The following is a 21,716-nucleotide window of genomic DNA, read 5'->3' as shown; positions in this document are numbered from 1 at the left end:
TGATACTTTCTTATGTTATCAAAACTTTTTTAGAGCGATCTAAAGGGCCCCATACACTACAGCGACATGTTGGACCCTCATGTCGCTAACAATTTCCCTTGAACCGCCCGGCAGCTTCCCGGCGGCAGGATCGCATACGATACCCCCCCCCACCCCCGGCCATCCCTCAATAACACATTTTAGTCAAGCAGCCCTCACAGCTCGGTGAAGTAAATGTTATTTCCCATAAATGTGAAAATGTTGGATTCTTCATTATAACTAAATAAAAGTGGAGATATCCTTTACAGAATCTAGAAACAAGACCATGCATTTGCTAATTCTCTCCCATATTGATTTCCATCTGGTATCACCGGATCTCTAGAAGAGGCAGAGATTGACAGATTACAGATGACACAAACATGTAACCGAAAGACGTGATTTGTCTGATTTCTAATGAGACTGTGTCTTTACATGACTTGTATGCTCTATGTCACTACTGCCATAAGAGCAGGAATGTCTTGCACGGCCTCTGAGCGGCTGCGCTCCTGGTGGTCATGTATTAGAAACCTTTATTATTAACCTGTGCGCATACCTCCCAACATGACCCTCTCCAGGAGGGACAGAATGCTCTGCTTCTGGATTTTTCTTTTCATTCATGATTGCCAGCACCTCTGTTGAATAGGTTAATGCACCGGTTCTCAAACTCGGTCCTCAGGACCCCACACAGTGCATGTTTTGCAGGTCTCCTCACAGAATCACAAGTGAAATAATTTGCTCCACCTGTGGACCTGAATAATGAATACACCTGTGCACTTGCTGGGTTACCTGCAAAACATGCACTGTGTGGGGTCCTGAGGACCGAGTTTGAGAACCACTGGGTTAATGGATAAGAAAGGTGTTTCAGCACAGGTGCCAGCAATAAGCAGTAAGAGGGAAGTCCAGAAGCAGAGCATACTGTCCCTCCTGGAGAGGGTCATGTTGGGAGGTATGCTATGGAGCCACGTCAGTGCTCTGGAAACCTCAGACCATACTTGCCTACCTGACCATCTCCATGAGGGAGAAAATGCTCTGTTCCTGGACTTTCCTGGTAATGTATGATTGCCATCACCTGTGGTGAGCTAGGTAATTGATAAGAAAGGTGTTTCACCACAGGTGATGGCAATCATACATTACCAGGAAAGTCCAGGAACAGAGCATTTTCTCCCTCATGGAGAGGGTCAGGTAGGCAAGTATGCCTCAGACCACTATGAGCCATGTCTACAGTGCAGAGCAGATGAAGGTGGCGTAGAACAGGCTTGTTAAACATTCCGTATGCAGCTTGTTCTGACACAGAGCTGGATGTTAGCGTCTCTGATGTATGCACTAGCTGGCACATATGTGTATTTGGATATGCATGCTTTCACAGTTACAATGTAATTAGCTGTGAAGTGGAAGAGCATACAGCTCTTTTCCGTCCAAGTACTGGCACCGCTTCCCGCAGTGCCACCCCCTCCCGTTGTGAAGTACGTGGCATAAACAGCCGCACAAGTAAAACTGCTGTTTGCGTGGCAAGGAAGGAACTGTGCTGGTATAAGGATGTTATTAAAGGGAAGTATCCTTCATCCACCTTCTCGGACAAGGGAGAGCTTCTGTTTGGCTGCCTGAGTATATATGACCTTTTGCCATCATTGTCCTGATTATATTAACCTTTATATAGGCCTGGAGTGAATGGGACATTGCATACACATTATACTGTATGTATGGCCTTTATTTCCCTGTTAGGCACGTCCATAATTGCAGTCGTATTGCGTGGAAAAAAAAGTTATTATTTGAACTTAAAGCATCCAAATGTCTTAAGGCCCCCATCCACTAGTCCGATTTGGGCAGTTTTCTTCAGATTTCGACACATCTGACCGTCATATCTGAAGAAAGGTGTCACATCGCATGGCTCTTCCGATCCGATGCGCACTCCCGTGTCAGATATATCTGAACTACAGATCTCTGAGGCTGCCCCAACTATTTATCTGAATCTGAAGAAAACAGGTGCACATCGGATTGTTTTTTTTACTTCAGATGTATCTGATCAGATTCATCTGAAGCGTCACTTGACTGGCATCTCCCTGACCACTCCCACCCACCAAGAAGGGGAACAGCGGCAGCAGCAGCATCAGATCAATCGCATGTAGCATGTGTGCATCAGATATATCTGATGCGATCTGGCACATGATATATTGCATCAGATATATCTGAAGTGAATGTAATTAAAATTAAAGCCAGGGTCTGATCCAATTCTAGGGACGCTCCCGGTAGAGTTCAAGAGAAATCTGATGCTATCTGCAGTTCAGACAAGTCTGAGTAGTGGATGGCCACCTTAACAGTAGCACAGATGCCTAGATTTTGCCCCCATGTTAAAAACGTTACTTTGTTTGCCCCTAGGTAATGTTTGTGCCACATCACTGACCGGTGACCATGTGGTTACATCCCTTTCCGAGACTCCTGTACACTAGAAACTCTCAGCTGCAAGCAAATGACTTGTTTCCCCTGTCTGGCATTGATCTGTTTTCCTGTATCCAGTGTCTGCACATCTCCTGCTGGGGCTTGTACACTACCCGCATGGAGGCTCCAGCATTCAGTTTCTCTTCTCTTTACATTGTGATGATCTTTATTGTGGTACAGTTTCAGCATCCTCTAGCATCCCTTTCCTTTATGGCGTCATTAGTGACCTAGCTGTAATGTTGTGGTCCGGTCCTCAATGCCGATGTAAGTAAGTGTTTGCCGGTACCTCTCTGGGCAATGACTGTGTCCTGTATCAGTGAGGAACATTTAGAACAACACGTTACTGACCACAGCTAGCAGAGACTCTTCTTTCCGGGCACCTGTTAAACTGTGTGGTTTTCTGCTTTTTGTCTTTTTGCAGGGTGTGGATTCTGGGTTTGTTCCAAGCGTTCAAGATTTTGATAAGAAGCTTGCCGAGTCTGACGCTTATCTGCAGATTTTAATAGACCAGATAAAGGTACGTGAGCAAACTGGTTACACCAAATTGATACTTTATTCGTTTTCTTAAACAAAAAATAAATATTTATTTTTCTCTAAACGTCCTAGTGGATGCTGGGGACTCCGTCAGGACCATGGGGATTAGCGGCTCCGCAGGAGACAGGGCACAAAAATAAAGCTTTAGGATCAGGTGGTGTGCACTGGCTCACCCCCTATGACCCTCCTCCAAGCCTCAGTTAGGTTTTTGTGCCCGTCCGAGCAGGGTGCAATCTAGGTGGCTCTCTTAAGGAGCTGCTTAGAAAAAGTTTTAGGTTTTTTATTTTCAGTGAGTCCTGCTGGCAACAGGCTCACTGCATCGAGGGACTTAGGGGAGAGAAGTTCAACTCACCTGCGTGCAGGATGGATTGGCTTCTTAGGCTACTGGACACCATTAGCTCCAGAGGGAGTCGGAACACAGGTCTCACCCTGGGGTTCGTCCCGGAGCCGCGCCGCCGACCCCCCTTGCAGATGCTGAAGATTGAAGGTCCAGAAACCGGCGGCAGAAGGCTTTTCAGTCTTCATGAAGGTAGCGCACAGCACTGCAGCTGTGCGCCATTGTTGTCACACACTTCACACCATTAGGTCACGGAGGGTGCAGGGCGCTGCTGGGGGCGCCCTGGGCAGCAATGTATAATACTTTTTATGGCTAAAAAATACATCACATATAGCCCTTGAGGCTATATGGATGTATTTAACCCCTGCCAGATATCTCAAACTCCGGGAGAAAAGCCTGCCGGAATAGGGGGCGGGGCTTATTCTCCTCAGCACACAGCGCCATTTTCCTGCTCAGCTCCGCTGTGAGGAAGGCTCCCAGGACTCTCCCCTGCACTGCACTACAGAAACAGGGTAAAACAGAGAGGGGGGGCACTTTTTTTGGCGATATTTTATATATTTAAGCTGCTATAAGGATACAACACTTATATAAGGTTGTTCCCATATATATTATAGCGCTTGGGTGTGTGCTGGCAAACTCTCCCTCTGTCTCCCCAAAGGGCTAGTGGGGTCCTGTCTTCAATAGAGCATTCCCTGTGTGTCTGCTGTGTCGGTACGTGTGTGTCGACATGTATGAGGACGATGTTGGTGTGGAAGCAGAGCAATTGCCGATAATGGTGATGTCACCTCCCAGGGAGTCGACACCGGAATGGATGGCTTTGTTTATGGAATTACGTGATAATGTCAGCACATTACAAAAATCAGTTGACGACATGAGACGGCCGGAAAACCAGTTGGTACCTGCCCAGGCGTCTCAGACACCGTCAGGGGCTGTAAAACGCCCTTTACCTCAGTCGGTCGACACAGACCCAGACACTGAATCTAGTGTCGACGGTGAAGAAACAAACGTATTTTCAAGTAGGGCCACACGTTATATGATCACGGCAATGAAGGAGGCTTTGCATATCTCTGATACTGCAAGTACCACAAAAAGGGGTATTATGTGGGGGGTGAAAAAACTACCTGTAGTTTTTCCTGAATCAGAGGAATTGAATGATGTATGTGATGAAGCGTGGGTTAACCCAGATAGAAAAGTGCTAATTTCAAAAAAGTTATTGGCATTATACCCTTTCCCGCCAGAGGTTAGGGCGCGCTGGGAAACACCCCCTAAGGTGGATAAGGCGCTCACACGCTTATCAAAACAAGTGGCGTTACCGTCTCCTGATACGGCCGTCCTCAAGGATCCAGCTGATAGGAGGCTGGAAACTACCCTAAAAAGTATATACACACATACTGGTGTTATACTGCGACCAGCCATCGCCTCAGCCTGGATGTGCAGTGCTGGGGTGATCTGGTCGGATTCCCTGACTGAAAATATTGATACCCTGGATAGGGACAGTATTTTACAGACTTTAGAGCAATTAAAGGATGCTTTTCTTTATATGCGAGATGCTCAGAGGGATATTTGCACTCTGGCATCGAGAGTAAGTGCGATGTCCATATCTGCCAGAAGAAGTTTATGGACACGACAGTGGTCAGGTGATGCGGATTCCAAACGGCATATGGAAGTATTGCCGTATAAAGGGGAGGAATTATTTGGCGTCGGTCTATCGGATCTGGTGGCCACGGCAACGGCCGGGAAATCCACCTTTTTACCTCAGACCCCCTCCAAACAGAAAAAGACACCGTCTTTTCAGCCGCAGTCATTTCGGTCCTATAAGAACAAGCGGGCAAAAGGACAGTCATATCTGCCCCGAGGCAGAGGAAAGGGTAAGAGAGGGCAGCAAGCAGCTCCTTCCCAGGAACAGAAGCCCTCCGCGGGTTCTGCAAAGCCCTCAGCATGACGCTGGGGCTTTACAAGCGGACTCAGAAACGGTGGGGGGTCGACTCAAGAATTTCAGCGCGCAGTGGGCTTGCTCACAGGTGGACCCCTGGATCCTGCAGATAATATCTCAGGGTTACAGGTTGGAATTCGAGAAGTCTCCCCCTCGCCGGTTCCTAAAGTCTGCTCTGCCAACGTCTCCCTCAGACAGGGCGACGGTATTGGAAGCCATTCACAAGCTGTATTCTCAGCAGGTGATAGTCAAGGTACCCCTCCTACAACAGGGAAAGGGGTATTATTCCACACTATTTGTGGTACCGAAGCCGGACGGCTCGGTAAGACCTATTCTAAATCTGAAATCTTTGAACCTGTACATACAAAAATTCAAGTTCAAGATGGAGTCACTCAGAGCAGTGATAGCGAATCTGGAAGAAGGGGACTTTATGGTGTCCCTGGACATCAAGGATGCTTACCTGCATGTCCCAATTTGCCCTTCACATCAAGGGTACCTCAGGTTCGTGGTGCAAAACTGTCATTATCAGTTTCAGACGCTGCCGTTTGGATTGTCCACGGCACCTCGGGTCTTTACCAAGGTAATGGCCGAAATGATGTTTCTTCTACGAAGAAAAGGCGTATTAATTATCCCTTACTTGGACGATCTCCTGATAAGGGCAAGGTCCAGAGAACAGCTGGAGGACGGAGTAGCACTAACCCAAGTAGTGCTGCAACAACACGGGTGGATTCTGAATTTCCCAAAATCTCAGTTGACCCCGACAACACGTCTGCTGTTCCTGGGAATGATTCTGGACACTGTTCAGAAAAAGGTGTTTCTTCCGGAGGAGAAAGCCAGGGAGTTATCCGAACTTGTCAGGAACCTCCTAAAACCAGGAAAAGTGTCTGTGCATCAATGCACAAGAGTCCTGGAAAGATGGTGGCTTCTTACGAAGCAATCCCATTGGGCAGATTCCACGCACGAACTTTTCAGTGGATCTGCTGGACAAATGGTCCGGATCGCATCTGCAGATGCATCAGCGGATAACCTTATCGCCACGGACAAGGGTGTCTCTTCTGTGGTGGTTACAGAGTGCTCATCTGTTACAAGGCCGCAGATTCGGCATACAGGACTGGGTCCTGGTGACCACGGATGCCAGTCTGAGAGGCTGGGGAGCGGGTCACACAGGGAAGAAACTTCCAGGGAGTATGGTCAAGCCTGGAGATGTCTCTTCACATAAATATACTGGAGCTAAGAGCGATTTACAATGCTCTAAGCCTGGCAAAACCCCTGCTTCAGGGTCGGCCGGTGTTGATCCAGTCGGACAACATCACGGCAGTCGCCCACGTAAACAGACAGGGCGGCACAAGAAGCAGGAGAGCAATGGCAGAAGCTGCAAGGATTCTTCGCTGGGCGGAAGATCATGTGATAGCACTGTCAGCAGTGTTCATTCTGGGAGTGGACAACTGGGAAGCAGACTTCCTCAGCAGACACGATCTACACCCGGGAGAGTGGGGACTTCATCCAGAAGTCTTCCACATGATTGTGAACCGTTGGGAAAAACCAAAGGTGGATATGATGGCGTCTCGCCTCAACAAAAAACTGGACAGGTATTGCGCCAGGTCAAGAGACCCTCAGGGCAATAGCTGTGGACGCTCTGGTAACACCGTGGGTGTTCCAGTCAGTGTATGTGTTTCCTCCTCTGCCTCTCATACCCAAAGTACTGAGAATTATACGGCAAAGGGGGAGTAAGAGACGATACTCGTGGCTCCGGATTGGCCAAGAAGAACTTGGTACCCGGAACTTCAGGAGATGCTCACGGAAAATCCGTGGCCTCTACCTCTAAGACGGGACCTTATTCAGCAGGGACCGTGTCTATTCCAAGACTTACCGCGGCTGCGTTTGACGGCGTGGCGGTTTGAACGCCGAATTCTAAGGGAAAAAGGCATTCCGGAAGAGGTCATCCCTACACTGGTTAAAGCCAGGAAGGAGGTGACTGCACAACATTATCACCGCATTTGGAGAAAATATGTTGCGTGGTGCGAGGCCAGGAAGGCCCCCACGGAGGAATTTCAATTGGGTCGATTCCTACATTTCTGCAAACAGGATTGTCTATGGGCCTCAAGTTGGGGTCCATTAAGGTTCAAATTTCGGCCCTGTCGATTTTCTTCAGAAAGAATTGGCTTCAGTTCCTGAAGTCCAGACTTTTGTAAAAGGAGTACTACATATACAGCCCCCGATTGTGCCCCCAGTGGCTCCGTGGGACCTTAATGTAGTTTTGGATTTTCTCAAATCCCATTGGTTTGAGCCACTCAAATCGGCGGATTTAAAATATCTTACATGGAAAGTAACCATGCTACTGGCCCTGGCTTCAGCCAGGAGAGTGTCAGAATTGGCGGCTTTATCGTATAAAAGCCCATATCTGATTTTCCATTCGGACAGGGCAGAACTGCGGACGCGTCCTCATTTTCTGCCTAAGGTGGTGTCAGCGTTTCACCTGAACCAGCCTATTGTGGTGCCTGCGGCTACTAGCGATTTGGAGGATTCCAAGTTGCTGGACGTTGTCAGGGCATTGAAAATATATATTTCAGTCAAGGCCCATTCCACAAGGAAGGTGGGCTCATCCTGGGCGGCTGCCCGAGGGGTCTCGGCATTACAACTCTGCCGAGCAGCTACGTGGTCGGGGGAGAACACGTTTGTAAAATTCTACAAATTTGATACCCTGGCTAAAGAGGACCTGGAGTTCTCTCATTCGGTGCTGCAGAGTCATCCGCACTCTCCGCCCGTTTGGGAGCTTTGGTATAATCCCCATGGTCCTGACGGAGTCCCCAGCATCCACTAGGACGTTTAGAGAAAATAAGATTTTACTTACCGATAAATCTATTTCTCGTAGTCCGTAGTGGATGCTGGGCGCCCATCCCAAGTGCGGATTGTCTGCAATACTTGTACATAGTTATTGTTACAAAAAAATCGGGTTGTTCTTGTTGTGAGCCGTCTGTTCAGAGGCTCCTACGTTGTCATACTGTTAACTGGGTTCAGATCACAAGTTGTACGGTGTGATTGGTGTGGCTGGTATGAGTCTTACCCGGGATTCAAAATCCTTCCTTATTGTGTACGCTCGTCCGGGCACAGTATCCTAACTGAGGCTTGGAGGAGGGTCATAGGGGGAGGAGCCAGTGCACACCACCTGATCCTAAAGCTTTATTTTTGTGCCCTGTCTCCTGCGGAGCCGCTAATCCCCATGGTCCTGACGGAGTCCCCAGCATCCACTACGGACTACGAGAAATAGATTTATCGGTAAGTAAAATCTTATTTTAGCCCTGCTCTCTCTGCACGCTATAATGTGAGCTGCTATTGGTTTTCGTGTGATTTGACATAATGAGATTGCCACAAACATCTATACTGAAATTGCGCCAAATGGCCAAGTTTGGCATGTCACAGGCTTTGCGACTAAGATGCGCCACGCTTCTCGTCCCTGACGTCTTCACAAAATGTGAAACTTGGTCATGACGCTGTAGCAATAAAATTACAGTTTACGGGTATAGTACCACGGACAATGGCGCTGGCAGAGGGTGCAACTGCGTCGTGCAATGCAGATGCTAACTTGTGTAAAAAGGGAAAAAACGGAGGACTAATGCGTGCAAGCCGCACCGTGATTCACGACACGCATTGTTGTGCATACTCCATCTTTATATCCTTTGCAAAAAAAATGGTAATATTAAATGTCTTATACCCTAGAGCAGTGGTCTCCAACCTTAATTGGGGTGTGAGCTACTTTCGGAAAATAAAACCTCTGGAAGAGCTCCCCCCTACCCCCAATGCACGCGCATGCCTGTGAAAGTGGGTGTGACCTCAGAAAAGTGGGTGTGGTCTCACAAGTGGGTGTGGCCTCGCAACAGTAATGTCCCCCTGCATAGTGCCAGATACACAAATAATGCCCTCCCAGCAGTGTCAGATACACAAATAATGCCCTCCCAGCAGTGCCAGAAACACAAATAATGCCCCCTCAGCAGTGCCAGATACACAAATAATGCCCCCTCAGCAGTGTCGGATACACAAATAATGCCCTCCCAGCAGTGCCGGATACACAAATAATGCCCCCTCAGCAGTGCCAGATACACAAATAATGCCCCCTCAGCAGTGCCAGATACACAAATAATGCCCCCTCAGCAGTGCCAGATACACAAATAATGCCCCCTCAGCAGTGTCGGATACACAAATAATGCCCTCCCAGCAGTGCCAGAAACACAAATAATGCCCCCCCCCCAGCAGTGCCAGATACACAAATAATGCCCCCCCCCAGCAGTGCCAGATACACAAATAATGCCCCCCCCAGCAGTGCCAGATACACAAATAATGCCCCCCCCCCCAGCAGTGCCAGATACACAAATAATGCCCTCCCCCAGCAGTGCCAGATACACAAATAATGCCCCCTCAGCAGTGCCAGATACACAAATAATGCCCTCCCAGCAGTGCCAGATACACAAATAATGCCCCCTCAGCAGTGCCAGATACACAAGTAATGCCCCCTCAGCAGTGCCAGATACACAAATAATGCCCTCCCAGCAGTGCCAAATACACAAATAATGCCCCCTCAGCAGTACCAGATACACAAATAATGCACCCTCAGCAGTGCCAGATACACAAATAATGCCCCCTCAGCAGTGCCAGATACACAAATAATGCCCCCTCAGCAGTGCCAGATACACAAATAATGCCCCCTCAGCAGTGCCAGATACACAAATAATGCCCCCTCAGCAGTGCCAGATACACAAATAATGCCCCCCCCCAGCAGTGCCAGATACACAAATAATGCCCCCTCAGCAGTGCCAGATACACAAATAATGCCCTCCCCCAGCAGTGCCAGATTCACAAATAATGCCCCCTCAGCAGTGCCAGATACACAAATAATGCCCTCCCCCAGCAGTGCCAGATACACAAATAATGCCCTCCCCCAGCAGTGCCAGATACACAAATAATGCCCCCCCCCCAGCAGTGCCAGATACACAAATAATGCCCTCAGCAGTACCAGATACACAAATAATGCCCCCTCAGCAGTACCAGATACACAAATAATGCCCTCTCAGCAGTGCTAGATACACAAATATGCCCCCTCAGCAGTGCCAGATACACAAATAATGCCCTCCCAGAAGTGCCAGATACACAAATAATGCCCTCAGCAGTACCAGATACACAAGTAATGCCCCCTCAGCAGTGCCAGATACACAAATAATGCCCTTCAGCAGTGCCAGATACACAAATAATGCCCTCCCAGCAGTGCCAGATACACAAATAATGCCCCCCCCCAGCAGTGCCAGATACACAAATAATGCCCCCTCAGCAGTGCCAGATACACAAATAATGCCCCCTCAGCAGTGCCAGATACACAAATAATGCCCCCTCAGCAGTGCCAGATACACAAATATGCCCCCCCCAGCAGTGCCAGATACACAAATAATGCCCCCCCCCCAGCAGTGCCAGATACACAAATAATGCCCCCCCCCAGCAGTGCCAGATACACAAATAATGCCCCCCCCAGCAGTGCCAGATACACAAATAATGCCCCCCCCAGCAGTGCCAGATACACAAATAATGCCCTCCCAGCAGTGCCAGATACACAAATAATGCCCCCTCAGCAGTGCCAGATACACAAATAATGCCCCCTCAGCAGTGCCAGATACACAAATAATGCCCCCTCAGCAGTGCCAGATACACAAATAATGCCCCCTCAGCAGTGCCAGATAGACAAATAATGCCCCCTCAGCAGTGCCAGATACACAAATAATGCCCCCCCCCCAGCAGTGCCAGATACACAAATAATGCCCCCTCAGCAGTACCAGATACACAAATAATGCCCCCTCAGCAGTACCAGATACACAAATAATGCCCCCTCAGCAGTACCAGATACACAAATAATGCCCCCTCAGCAGTGCCAGATACACAAATAATGCCCTCCCAGCAGTGCCAGATACACAAATAATGCCCTCCCAGCAGTGCCAGATACACAAATAATGCCCTCCCAGCAGTGCCAGATACACAAATAATGCCCTCCCAGCAGTGCCAGATACACAAATAATGCCCTCCCAGCAGTGCCAGATACACAAATAATGCGCTCCCAGCAGTGCCAGATACACAAATAATGCGCTCCCAGCAGTGCCAGATACACAAATAATGCCCTCCCAGCAGTGCCAGATACACAAATAATGCCCCCTCAGCAGTGCCAGATACACAAATAATGCCCCCCCCCCCCCAAGCAGTGCCAGATACACAAATAATGCCCCCCCCCCCCAGCAGTGCCAAAACAAACTGTAGAGTCACATTATGCTCCATCAGTATACACCTGCATTCTGCTGATTATTGCAGCCATTGCCACACCTATTTACATAATCGGCACAATGCAGGTGCATATTGGAGCATAATGAGGTTGAGGCACTGCCACATTATGCTCCATCATAATACATCGGTATTGTGCTGACATCAGCTGTCACCACACACACAAGCCTTGAATAATGATGCTGGCACTAACCCTGACTAAACGCCGCTATCACTCCCTGGGGTGCGGGGCTCCGTCACACTGCATGCGGCTGCTCTGGGGCACAGATGGAGGAGGAATTGGTGGCGCCGTCGGCTCTCCTGCGTACAGCCCCTCCTGGTCCTACTGGCCGCGCACAGCTGTGCATGGATCCCACTCCCCGAGTCCCCGCAATGTCTGTATGCTGGGTGAGATGAGCGGCTAGATTCCGCAGCGAGCTACTCTGATTAGAGTTGTAAGCTAGCCAACGTGTTGGCAACTGCTGCCCTAGAGGAACCTTTGTATGCGGCTAAGATGTGCGCAAGACACAGAATTTAGGAAAGGCAGGAGTCTCTGCCTGTGACGTGTAAGTTGCACCATGCGTCTTACACCATATGGTGCAAAACAGATATACGTACATGAGAGTATAACTGGCTTTATGTCACCACCCGTTGGATTTGTTTTAGTCCTACACTTCATTTCTGTGTTTAAATATTTTAAAATAATTTGTATACAATAGATGAAAATCCCTTAAGTGTTGCTTAGGGGGGAATATATTAAAGCACTAATAATTTAAATAGTACAGAATATGGTCTCCGCCATAAGCATGAAATGAGCCCAGTCGTGACCTTTACTGTATTCATCGCTCTCCTTTCCGCTTACATATAGGGTGCCACAGCATCCCTAGCGCTGGACGGTACACGCATAATAAACATAACATTAAGCACAAATCCGTGAATACAGTGACGCATAATAACACATCCATATCCAGTAGCAGCTAGTGCGATTTCATGCGTGAACGATCAGCAGCAGATAGGGCGTAAGATGCGACTCTGGGGTCATTAGAAGTGAACCGGCATGGTGGAATTGTGAATGACTATGTACTGTAGCTGCCTGTCTAAAATGTTTTTGAAAACATGGTCAACTTTAGGGCCAAAAACCTGTTATGACCTTCAGATTAGGATGTGAAGATCTAACGCCGAGTACGTGTGACGCCTTCCGCGTGCCTTCTTGTGGCGATCGTTCACTCTTTGGTGTATTTCATAGTGTGGTCTACTAATAGTATTAGGTGTAATGCTATAGTGGCTGTAATTAATTCCGCTTCTTCTACGCTCTACCTTCACTTCTAACATTTTACCCTGATCCTGCAGTAGAGCGGCACCTGTTACAGGCACTGGAATAGCACATTATCCTCATGGCTTTGATCCCGAACTCAGCGTTCTATAGAAGTTCATTTCTATTCATTGGCAGCTTTGATCCCGTTTATAGATAAAACCTCTTCTATGTTATTTATGAGGACACTAGAGTGACACACGCAAGCACTCTCATTACCTTACCTTGTGGGTTATGGACCTTGAATTTGACCGCTAGAAACACACCCTGCAGTACTTTCCCTGCTTGCATGGCAAGGTCAGATTCCAGGTATGTTTGAAGACCCATAACACGGAGAGAGCAGAACGCTGAGAGGTTGGGCTTCAGCAGTTTCCTTAACAAAGCAATTAGTCGCATTCTTGATGCCGTTAGGTCTGGCAGCTGGGGACAAATAAAATTGTGCCGTTAGTACTGGAGTCCGCAGCAGCGATTTGTACTCCTAGAATTCTGTAGCAGGTGAGTTTGTGACTTGACGTCTCTCCGTGCTCAGACAAGTGCTTGAGAGCATAGGGCTGTTTTTAATGAGGTGCGTGAACACTTACTGTAGGTGGGCTGCCCTGGTTGTGACTGGTATGTGCAGATTCTTGCATGTGAGGTTTGCAAATAAAATGTTTATCTGGGAAAATAAATCTCTCTGTTAGTGATTCGTCCCCTGTTGGCCACTAAACTATAATCTGTCACACGGCAGCCTTCTGTTGTCTTAGGGCGATGCAGTGTATTTCTCTGTATGCCGGGACTCTGACAACACCTTAGGCATTCACTCTGTCAAACAAAAGCTGTGTGCACTTCCGAGTTCAGTTCTTCTCGTTTTCCTCTTTTTTCTTTTTTTTCTTTTTACTTTAATTTTGTTTTTATGGTCCTGTCATTCTGTAGCCGAGCTCCCTGGGTAACCTGCTGAGCAAACCTGTCCTCTTCTGAAAGGGTTTTTTTTTTCCCGCTCATAACATTTCTCACTTGTTTCTTTAGGTATTTGATGACAAAATCCAAACCTGCAAGGATGATGAACAGAGGAAGGTCAGTATCTATTCCAGACGCTCATACTTTGTATTCTAGATTGCTAGGGATACAGATGGAGCCATGCTCATCTAGGCTTCTCTGCTGCGCCAAGGTGCACCATGGTTTTTTAGCATAAGCCTTTCATCTATTATTCTCAGCTGCAATACAATACAGAGAGAGCGATACAGCAGGGGATTAAGTCCGATATATAAATACAGGAAATCCCACTTTCGTGGGAAAAGATAGCACTCTCCAGACTTATATCCAATAAAGTAAAAAGGAAAATTTAATGCAAAGGTAATCTCACAGTTCATATGAAGTATCAAAGCGATCTCCAGCGATTTCCAACGTTTCGGTCCCTGGCGGGGCCTTTTTCAAGGAATATACAGGCAGTCAACAGTGGCAACGATACAGGATAAATTCAGCTTTGCAGGAGAACTGGAGCAAAGCTGAATTTATCCTGTATCGTTGCCACTGTTGACTGCCTGTATATTCCTTGAAAAAGGCCCCGCCAGGGACCGAAACGTTGGAAATCGCTGGAGATCGCTTTGATACTTCATATGAACTGTGAGATTACCTTTGCATTAAATTTTCCTTTTTACTTTATTGGATATAAGTCTGGAGAGTGCTATCTTTTCCCACGAAAGTGGGATTTCCTGTATTGTACTATGGGCCCGGCCTCTGTAGTGGCTGGACTCTGATAGACACCCCAGCAGTTGACTTTAATATTGTGAGAGTACAGGGATTCCTTGTGTGTATATGTGTATGTATGTATATATATATATATATATATATATATACACCACACACATACTCTTGAAATTAGTTATATGCAAAGGCCTGGGGCCTGATTCAGGTGTGGTTGGAGTTGCTATCACCGCAGCAGTGATGGCGCAGTGTGGTGATGCAGCAGGAGGCGTCTATTACAAGCAGACACCTCCTGCTGCAGTAGTGATCCGCCCTGCGTCCTAGGACGCAACATGGGATCTGTCTCCCACCATTGGGCGGCTTATGGCACCCATGGGGATGCGCAAGCTGCCCATCGCAGAGGCCAGGAAATCTCCGTCCAACGAGTGAGATCCCTGGCCTCTTCCCTTTCCCTAAATGGCGGTGACACATCACGGTTTTGGGAAATGGAGGCCTTTGCTGCCCCACAAACAGCAGCAGACCGTCAATCATTGCTCCCTAGTGTCTCATAGGTATTAGCAATTTGTTGAAACATCCAGAATACAGCTTATTAAAATGTTTGTTTGTTTTAAAGTTAAAAGTTCAGCACATATACGTAAACAGAGTACATCATTGGCTTGTGCAACTATGCAGGTTATTGTACTTACCTACGGTACTGCAGCTGGTTTATCAGGGTACGTGAGTCTCATAGGCTAACGCAGGGGGGGGGGGGGGGTTGCAGTTGGCCGGAAACCGCCCCTCCTCTTGGCAGTTGTCTCAAATTCTGAAAACAATAGCAATGATATATAATAAGATTACTCGAGCTGTCGTATATAGGCCCTCATTCCGAGTTGTTCACTCGCAAGCTGCTTTTAGCAGCATTGCACACGCTAAGCCGCCGTCTACTGGGAGTGAATCTTAGCTTAGCAAAATTGCGAACGAAAGATTCTCTAAATTGCGAATAGAAATTTATTTGCAGTTTCTGAGTAGCTCCAGACTTACTCGGCAACTGCGATCAGTTCAGTCAGTTTCGTTCCTGGTTTGACGTCACAAACACACCCAGCGTTCTCCCAGGCACTCCCCCGTTTCTCCAGCCACCCCGCGTTTTTCCCAGAAACGACAGCATTTTTACACACATTCCCATAAAACGGCCAGTTTCCGCCCAGAAGCACCCACTTCCTGTCAATCACACAATGATCACCAGAACGAAGAAAAAACCTCGTAATACCGTGAGTAAAATACCAAACTTCTTAGCAAATTTACTTGGTGCAGTCGCAGTGCGAACATTGCGCATGCGCAGTTTGCGGAAAATCGCTGCGATGCGATGAAAAAGAACGAGCGAACAACTCTGAATGAGGGCCATAATACGATTACTCGAGCTGTCGGCAGTTTAAGGGACACAGCAGAGCTGCTGCACATGCCCAGTGGTAGCAGCTTCTTCTTCCAAGTTTTCTGTGTGTGTGGATCGGAGTCCTCAATCAGTGCACTGGACCAGAGAGTAGATACCAGGAAGAAGAGACAGGAGCATTACCATGAGGTGGGAGAATGTGTTCTTAGAAGGTGCGGTACTGGTTCTGTTATGTTTGTGTTTTTATGTATTATGGGATGTTTAACCTTTTCCTGACCACTTATTTATATGATTTGATACAGCCTGTACTATAGATCATCTATAGTGTTAAATATTAATATTGTATTCAATACAGTATCCAGTGTATAAAAAGACCATTATTTACATTAATGTCCAGAGTCGTTACTGGGGTCTTCTACCGCTCCCACAGACTCTTGCTCCTAATGTTCCACAGAGTGGGAGAGTGTGGATTGCACTTGGAAAACCCCCTATAGAAATCCTGCATTTACCACTGAGTTCGCCTTATGCCAGGAATTAATAGTGAAGATAGCGTTCTATCGCCATTATTTTGCTATATCTTAAACGTTCTAGAAGATTACACACACATGTGACCTCCACTTTCAGGTCCCATCATATTATTATCACGTATGTGCCATGTTATTGCCATATGAGTCGTCGCTCTCGTTACAGGGGATAAATGTGGCTGCAGAATTTGAGTAACTCTTTTGGATCTCTTCAGTGGCATGCTTATTCCAGTGCATAGAAGGGGTGTAGTATGTGATGCCGGCGGTCGGGCTCCCAGCGGCCAGCATACCACGCTGGAATCCCAACCGCCGGCATACCGACAGCTGGCCGAGTGCAAATGAGCGCCTTGCGGGCTCGCCACGCTGCGGGCATGGTGGCGCGCTGCCAGGCTATCTATTCTCCCTCCAGGGGGGGTCTTGGAACCCCAAGAGGGAGAAAAGATGTCGGTATGCCAGCATCGGTATGGTGGTCGTCGGGAGCCCGGCCGCCGGCAACCTGAAGACCACCCCATAGAAGTATTGGCTTTTCTATAATATGTGCTGAAAGTGGGCACCAATGTTTAGATGAGGAATCCGCATGTGTTTTGTGTAGAACAGGCCTGGCCAATCTGTGGCTCCCCAGCTGTTATAAAACTACAAGTCCCAGCATTCCTTGCAACTAGAGAGCCACAGGTTGGCCAGGCCTGGTCTAGAAATTGTTGATTGGATGAGTGCAGGCCATTTTCATTCTCTTCCATTTCATTAAAACCACTTCATACACCTGATTATACCTGCCATTGCTAAGTGACCGCACATTCCCACTTATGTGGGCTGTGGACCCATGCACGGATCAGGCAGACATATTGTGGGCGGAACCAATAGTCAGCTGTAAAGTTGCTGATGAAGCCCAGCCAGTTCTCCGGGACCAGTGACGTGACTTTACTAGAAACTTGTGACGTCAGTGAGGTCCGTACTCCCTTGAGAACGGAGTCCGCAGGCTCCATTTTCGTAAAAGATGTGTGTAGGTGATGGTCCGCAGCAGGGGTCTTCATCAGATTCTGCAATAAAAGCCCTGTGAGCAGGTCTCTGTATATGTAAATTTTGCTGCAATGTTCTGTATATCATACCAAGACCTAAACCGGCCTGAGTCCAATTCTCTGGTTAATGATGTGCAGCTGTTCCTCGCACGCATTTATTTATATCCTGTAACATGTAGTGTGGTCCTTGTTACCAGCTATATGAACATGTGGTGAAAGTGCTCGGCACGGAAGTGACTGGCTCCAGTCTAGTTACACAAAGCTCGTCTCCTCCCACAACGCCTTGTAGTTTGTTTTGTTTTTTAACCAATGTTTTGTGTACAGTGACGGTATTCACATTGGACTAATGTTACTAAATTATCTCCACAGAAAATTGAAAATCTCAAGGATACAACATGTGTAAGTTAATTTACTATTACCCTATTGCGCGTTATTTGGTTTATACGCAGTCCAATTATGCGGTAATACCCGGTAATTATTACATCATGGTGCGCTCTTTATATTAACTGTTCTTATTTAAAGCAAACGCTTCATCCATAATATATTGTTTGTTTAAAAAATATATACAGGTTGTTAGATTTAACCATTAATATGTATGAAGACGTGCAAACATAAAACCATGTAGCGCCATTACAGATGAAGCCTGCAGGAGGTGTTCCATACGTTACTGTTCAAAACGGTATCCGGTCTTTAGGTCGACCATACTTAATCGACATTTATTAGGTCGACCACTATTGGTTGACATGGTTTATAGGTCGACAAGGTCACTAGGTTGACATGGAAAAAGGTCGACATGAGTTTTAAAAAAAAAAAATGTCTTCATTTTTTGTAACTTTTTCATACTTTGCGATCCACGTGGACTACGATTGGGAACGGTAACCTTCCCCAAAGCGAGGGGACACGGTGCACTAATTGGGATTCCCGGTCACTTTACGAAGATAACACCGGAAAAAAAATGTAAACTCATGTCGACCTTTTTACATGTCGGCCTTGTTCGTGTCGACCGAATGCTGATGTCGACCTATTTCAGGTGCTGACTTAGTCACTGTTGACCAATAGTGGTCGACCTAATGACTGTCGACCTAAGTGTGGTCGACCCTATGATTCACACCCGTTTAAAATGTGAAAAACTCCATAACCACATAACTGTCAATCCCCCCCCCCCTCCCTCCCAAAAAAAAGGCTCCCAATGTAAAGTACTTCCCTCTCCCAAGTAGAAATAGCCCCATCCCCCACCCCCACCCCAGTGCAGAATAATCCCCAGTATTATCACTCCCACCACTACTGGTAATAGTTTAGTGCAGAACGGATTTTCTCAATACAAAGTGGGACACGGAGGGGCAGCACCGCTATTGGGTATATTCAATAAGAGTCTGGTCCATTCCGACATGCAGTTGTCTGTATGGACCTGACAACCCCTATTCAAAAGAGCGGCCAAATCCGACTGTCTGATTCGGCCGCTCCCATTGTCCTGTCCTGCTGCTGCTGTCAGCAGCAGGGGGAGCTGTCCGCGGCGCCGGGAGGAGGTGATGTCTGCGGCGCCGGGAGGAGGTGACGTAAGCAGCGCCGGGGCGAAGGAGAGATGTCTGCGGCGCGCGCGCTGGGGGGGGGGGAGAGCAGCGGAGGAGACGGAGTGGACGGGGAGGAGGAGACGGGGGAGCAGTGGCTGCAGCAGCGTAACAGGAGGCTCACGGCAGCGTCCAACAGTTGTTGAATATACACATACCATTATGCCAGTTAAGCGGTTAAAGTGGCTGAATAGATACTGTTCTTTTTCCTAGTATTGTGTTATTCCCTTTTCTATTGAAGAATAATTGTATTTTCTGACTTGTCTGTTTTATAGAGCATGGTAGAATCCATCAAACACTGCATTGTGTTGCTTCAGATTGCAAAGGTAAGTCCTCCGATCCTTCCGCCATTTTGTTACAGAATGAAAGGGGCCTCCATTTTTTTTTACTGCGTGCTACAGATTGTCCACAACTGCACCGTGATTGTTGGAGGGTTTTTTCCATGTAATGTACTCTTACATTGTTCTTCAGTTTTCCACATAATGTGCTATTGTTTTTGTTATATTTAGGTTTGAGATAGTTTAAGCAGTACCATGGTATACATGCAAGACCTCTGTAGTGGATTGATGTGTGTCAGTCAGAGGGGTGGAATGCCACAAAATGTCTGCTGCATTTGAATTGCCTACACAGTGGCACAGTTGCGCAGAGGCAGGCAGCCAGGGACCTCACATCTTCTTAATGTATTTACAGGCTGTATTGTCAGGGACACTGGTTCATTTCACAAAATGGCTACTGCCGGCATGTGTAAAGGTGCATACACACGGAGCGATATAACTGAGCGATTTTGACTATATAGTCAAAATCGCTCAGAAAGTTAGTGCAGATCGCTCCGTGTGTACACAGCCAGCGATAGCGATGCGCGTCCCCGCTAGGTCGCTATCGCTGGGAAAAATAGTCAGTGCAGGCAAGTCAATTTTGGCTATGTCGCTGCAAAAGTTAGTCAAAATCGCTAACACTTTAAGAGGCCAGCGATTTTTCCCAGCGATAGCGATGTGCAGGCGGCGGTGGTGCGGGCGGCGGCGGGTTGTGGCGGCGGGTTGTGGCGGCGGTGCGGGCGGGGGCGGGTTGCGGTGGCGGTGTGGGCGACGGCGGGTTGCGGCGGCGGTGGGTTGCGGTGGCGGTGTGGGCGGCGGCGGTGCGGGCGGCGGCGGGTTGCGGCAGCGGTGCGGGCGGGGGAAATTTACCTTTCTATTGCAGAGTTTGGCAGCGGAGCGGTACCAGTTTCAAAAATGGCGCCTCAGCGTCATTTTTGAAATCCAAGATGGCCGCCGCGAGCCAATCACGGCTCGCCGCGTCATCGCCCCGCCCCCTCCCGCTGACTTATATAAGTCAGCGCGAGGCAGCGGCTGTCAGTCCGACGGCGGAGGAGGAGCGGAGAAGAGCTCCTGAAGACGCCGTGGAAGTCCTGGATGGGCGGCGGCTATGCAAAAGAGCTTAGCAGCCGCCGCCCACCAGGTGAAGACGCCGGAGCAAGACCCCAGAAGCCCTGGGGAGGTGGCGCCCCCCCAGGTGAAGACGCCGGAAGCCCTGGGAAGGCGGCGGCCATGCAAAAGAGCTTAAAGGCCGCCGCCCCCAGGTGAAGACCCAGTTTAATAAAGGATTTTTAAAAGAATGTGTTGTGTTTTTTTTTTTATATTTTCTTTACAGGTGGACTACAGGTGCCAGCGGGCCCTTTATGTCCGGGCATGCTGGCACTTGTGGTTCTCCAAGTGCCAACATGCTGGGGCAGGCTTGCTGGGACCTGTAGGCCTCCTGTAAAGAACAATATTACTATTGAAAGGCTATCAGCCTCCCATCCACCGGGCCACGGATGGGGGGGACAGCCTCGGGCTTCACCCCTGGCCCTTGGGTGGCTGGAGGGGGGGACTCCTTGATTTAAGGGGTCCTCACTCCTCCAGTGTACCCCGGCCAGGGGTGACTAGTTGGGGGGGTAATGGCACGGCCGCAGGGACCAATATAAAAGTGTCCCCCGGCTGTGGCATTATCTCCCTGGCTAGTGGAGCCCGGTGCTGGTTTGGAAAATACGGGGGACCCCTATGTCTTTTGTCCCCCGTATTTTTTAAACCAGGACCGGACGCAGAGCCCGGTGCTGGTTGTCTAAATATGGGGGAACCCTACTCATTTTTTCCTCTGTATTTTAACAACCAGGACTGGCTCAAAGAGCCCGAGGCTGGTTTTACATAGGAGGGGGGACCCCACGCAAATTTTTTTTTTAACTTTCAGCTATTTAAATACCAGCCACCCTGTAAAATCGTCCTATATATGACACTCATCCCCTTATTTAAATGAGATAGTCAAAATCTCCCATAGCCAAAATCTCCCATAGCCAAAATCTCTTGCATAGTTAGACAAAATCTCTGGTAAAGTTAGTCAAAATCTCCTACTGCCAGTTCAAGGGAAAAGTTAGTCAAAATCTCTCATAGCCAAAATCTCTCCGTGTGTATGCACCTTAAGTGTTGAATGTTCTTAAAAGCATTACAGCAAGAAAGTAGCAATACTGTTGGCTCAATCACGTCCTAAAACGTCTAACAACATAACGCAATCCTATTAAAAAGCAGACTTTCTGTCCTTTTTCAGTGATAACTATGTACGTTTTTGAAGAAACAATTGAATTTGTAGCTGCAGTGTCTCTGTTAGTTCACCCTCAGTCACAGGCTGGGGGTCAGGGGTCAGAGGAGTGTTTGCTGTGCCCTGATTA

At 48.0% G+C, this 21,716-nt stretch overlaps 1 protein-coding gene across 4 annotated transcripts in view; it reads left to right on the top strand.

Annotated features, from left to right (window-relative positions):
• OSBPL9 (oxysterol binding protein like 9) overlaps nt 1-21,716 on the top strand; it is a 274,510-nt gene that overhangs the window by 156,864 nt on the left and 95,930 nt on the right. For all 4 annotated transcript variants that reach the window (XM_063939546.1, XM_063939545.1, XM_063939548.1 and 1 more), the window contains 4 exons: nt 2,876-2,971; nt 13,867-13,914; nt 17,820-17,849; nt 19,294-19,344. In XM_063939546.1, coding sequence (XP_063795616.1) covers nt 2,876-2,971; nt 13,867-13,914; nt 17,820-17,849; nt 19,294-19,344 — 225 coding nt within the window. The remainder of the gene's footprint in view (nt 1-2,875; nt 2,972-13,866; nt 13,915-17,819; nt 17,850-19,293; nt 19,345-21,716) is intronic.

The sequence above is a fragment of the Pseudophryne corroboree genome, chromosome 9, assembly GCF_028390025.1.
Source record: "Pseudophryne corroboree isolate aPseCor3 chromosome 9, aPseCor3.hap2, whole genome shotgun sequence".
Taxonomy (NCBI): Eukaryota; Metazoa; Chordata; class Amphibia; order Anura; family Myobatrachidae; genus Pseudophryne; species Pseudophryne corroboree.
This window is presented reverse-complemented; position numbering and strand designations above follow the sequence as displayed.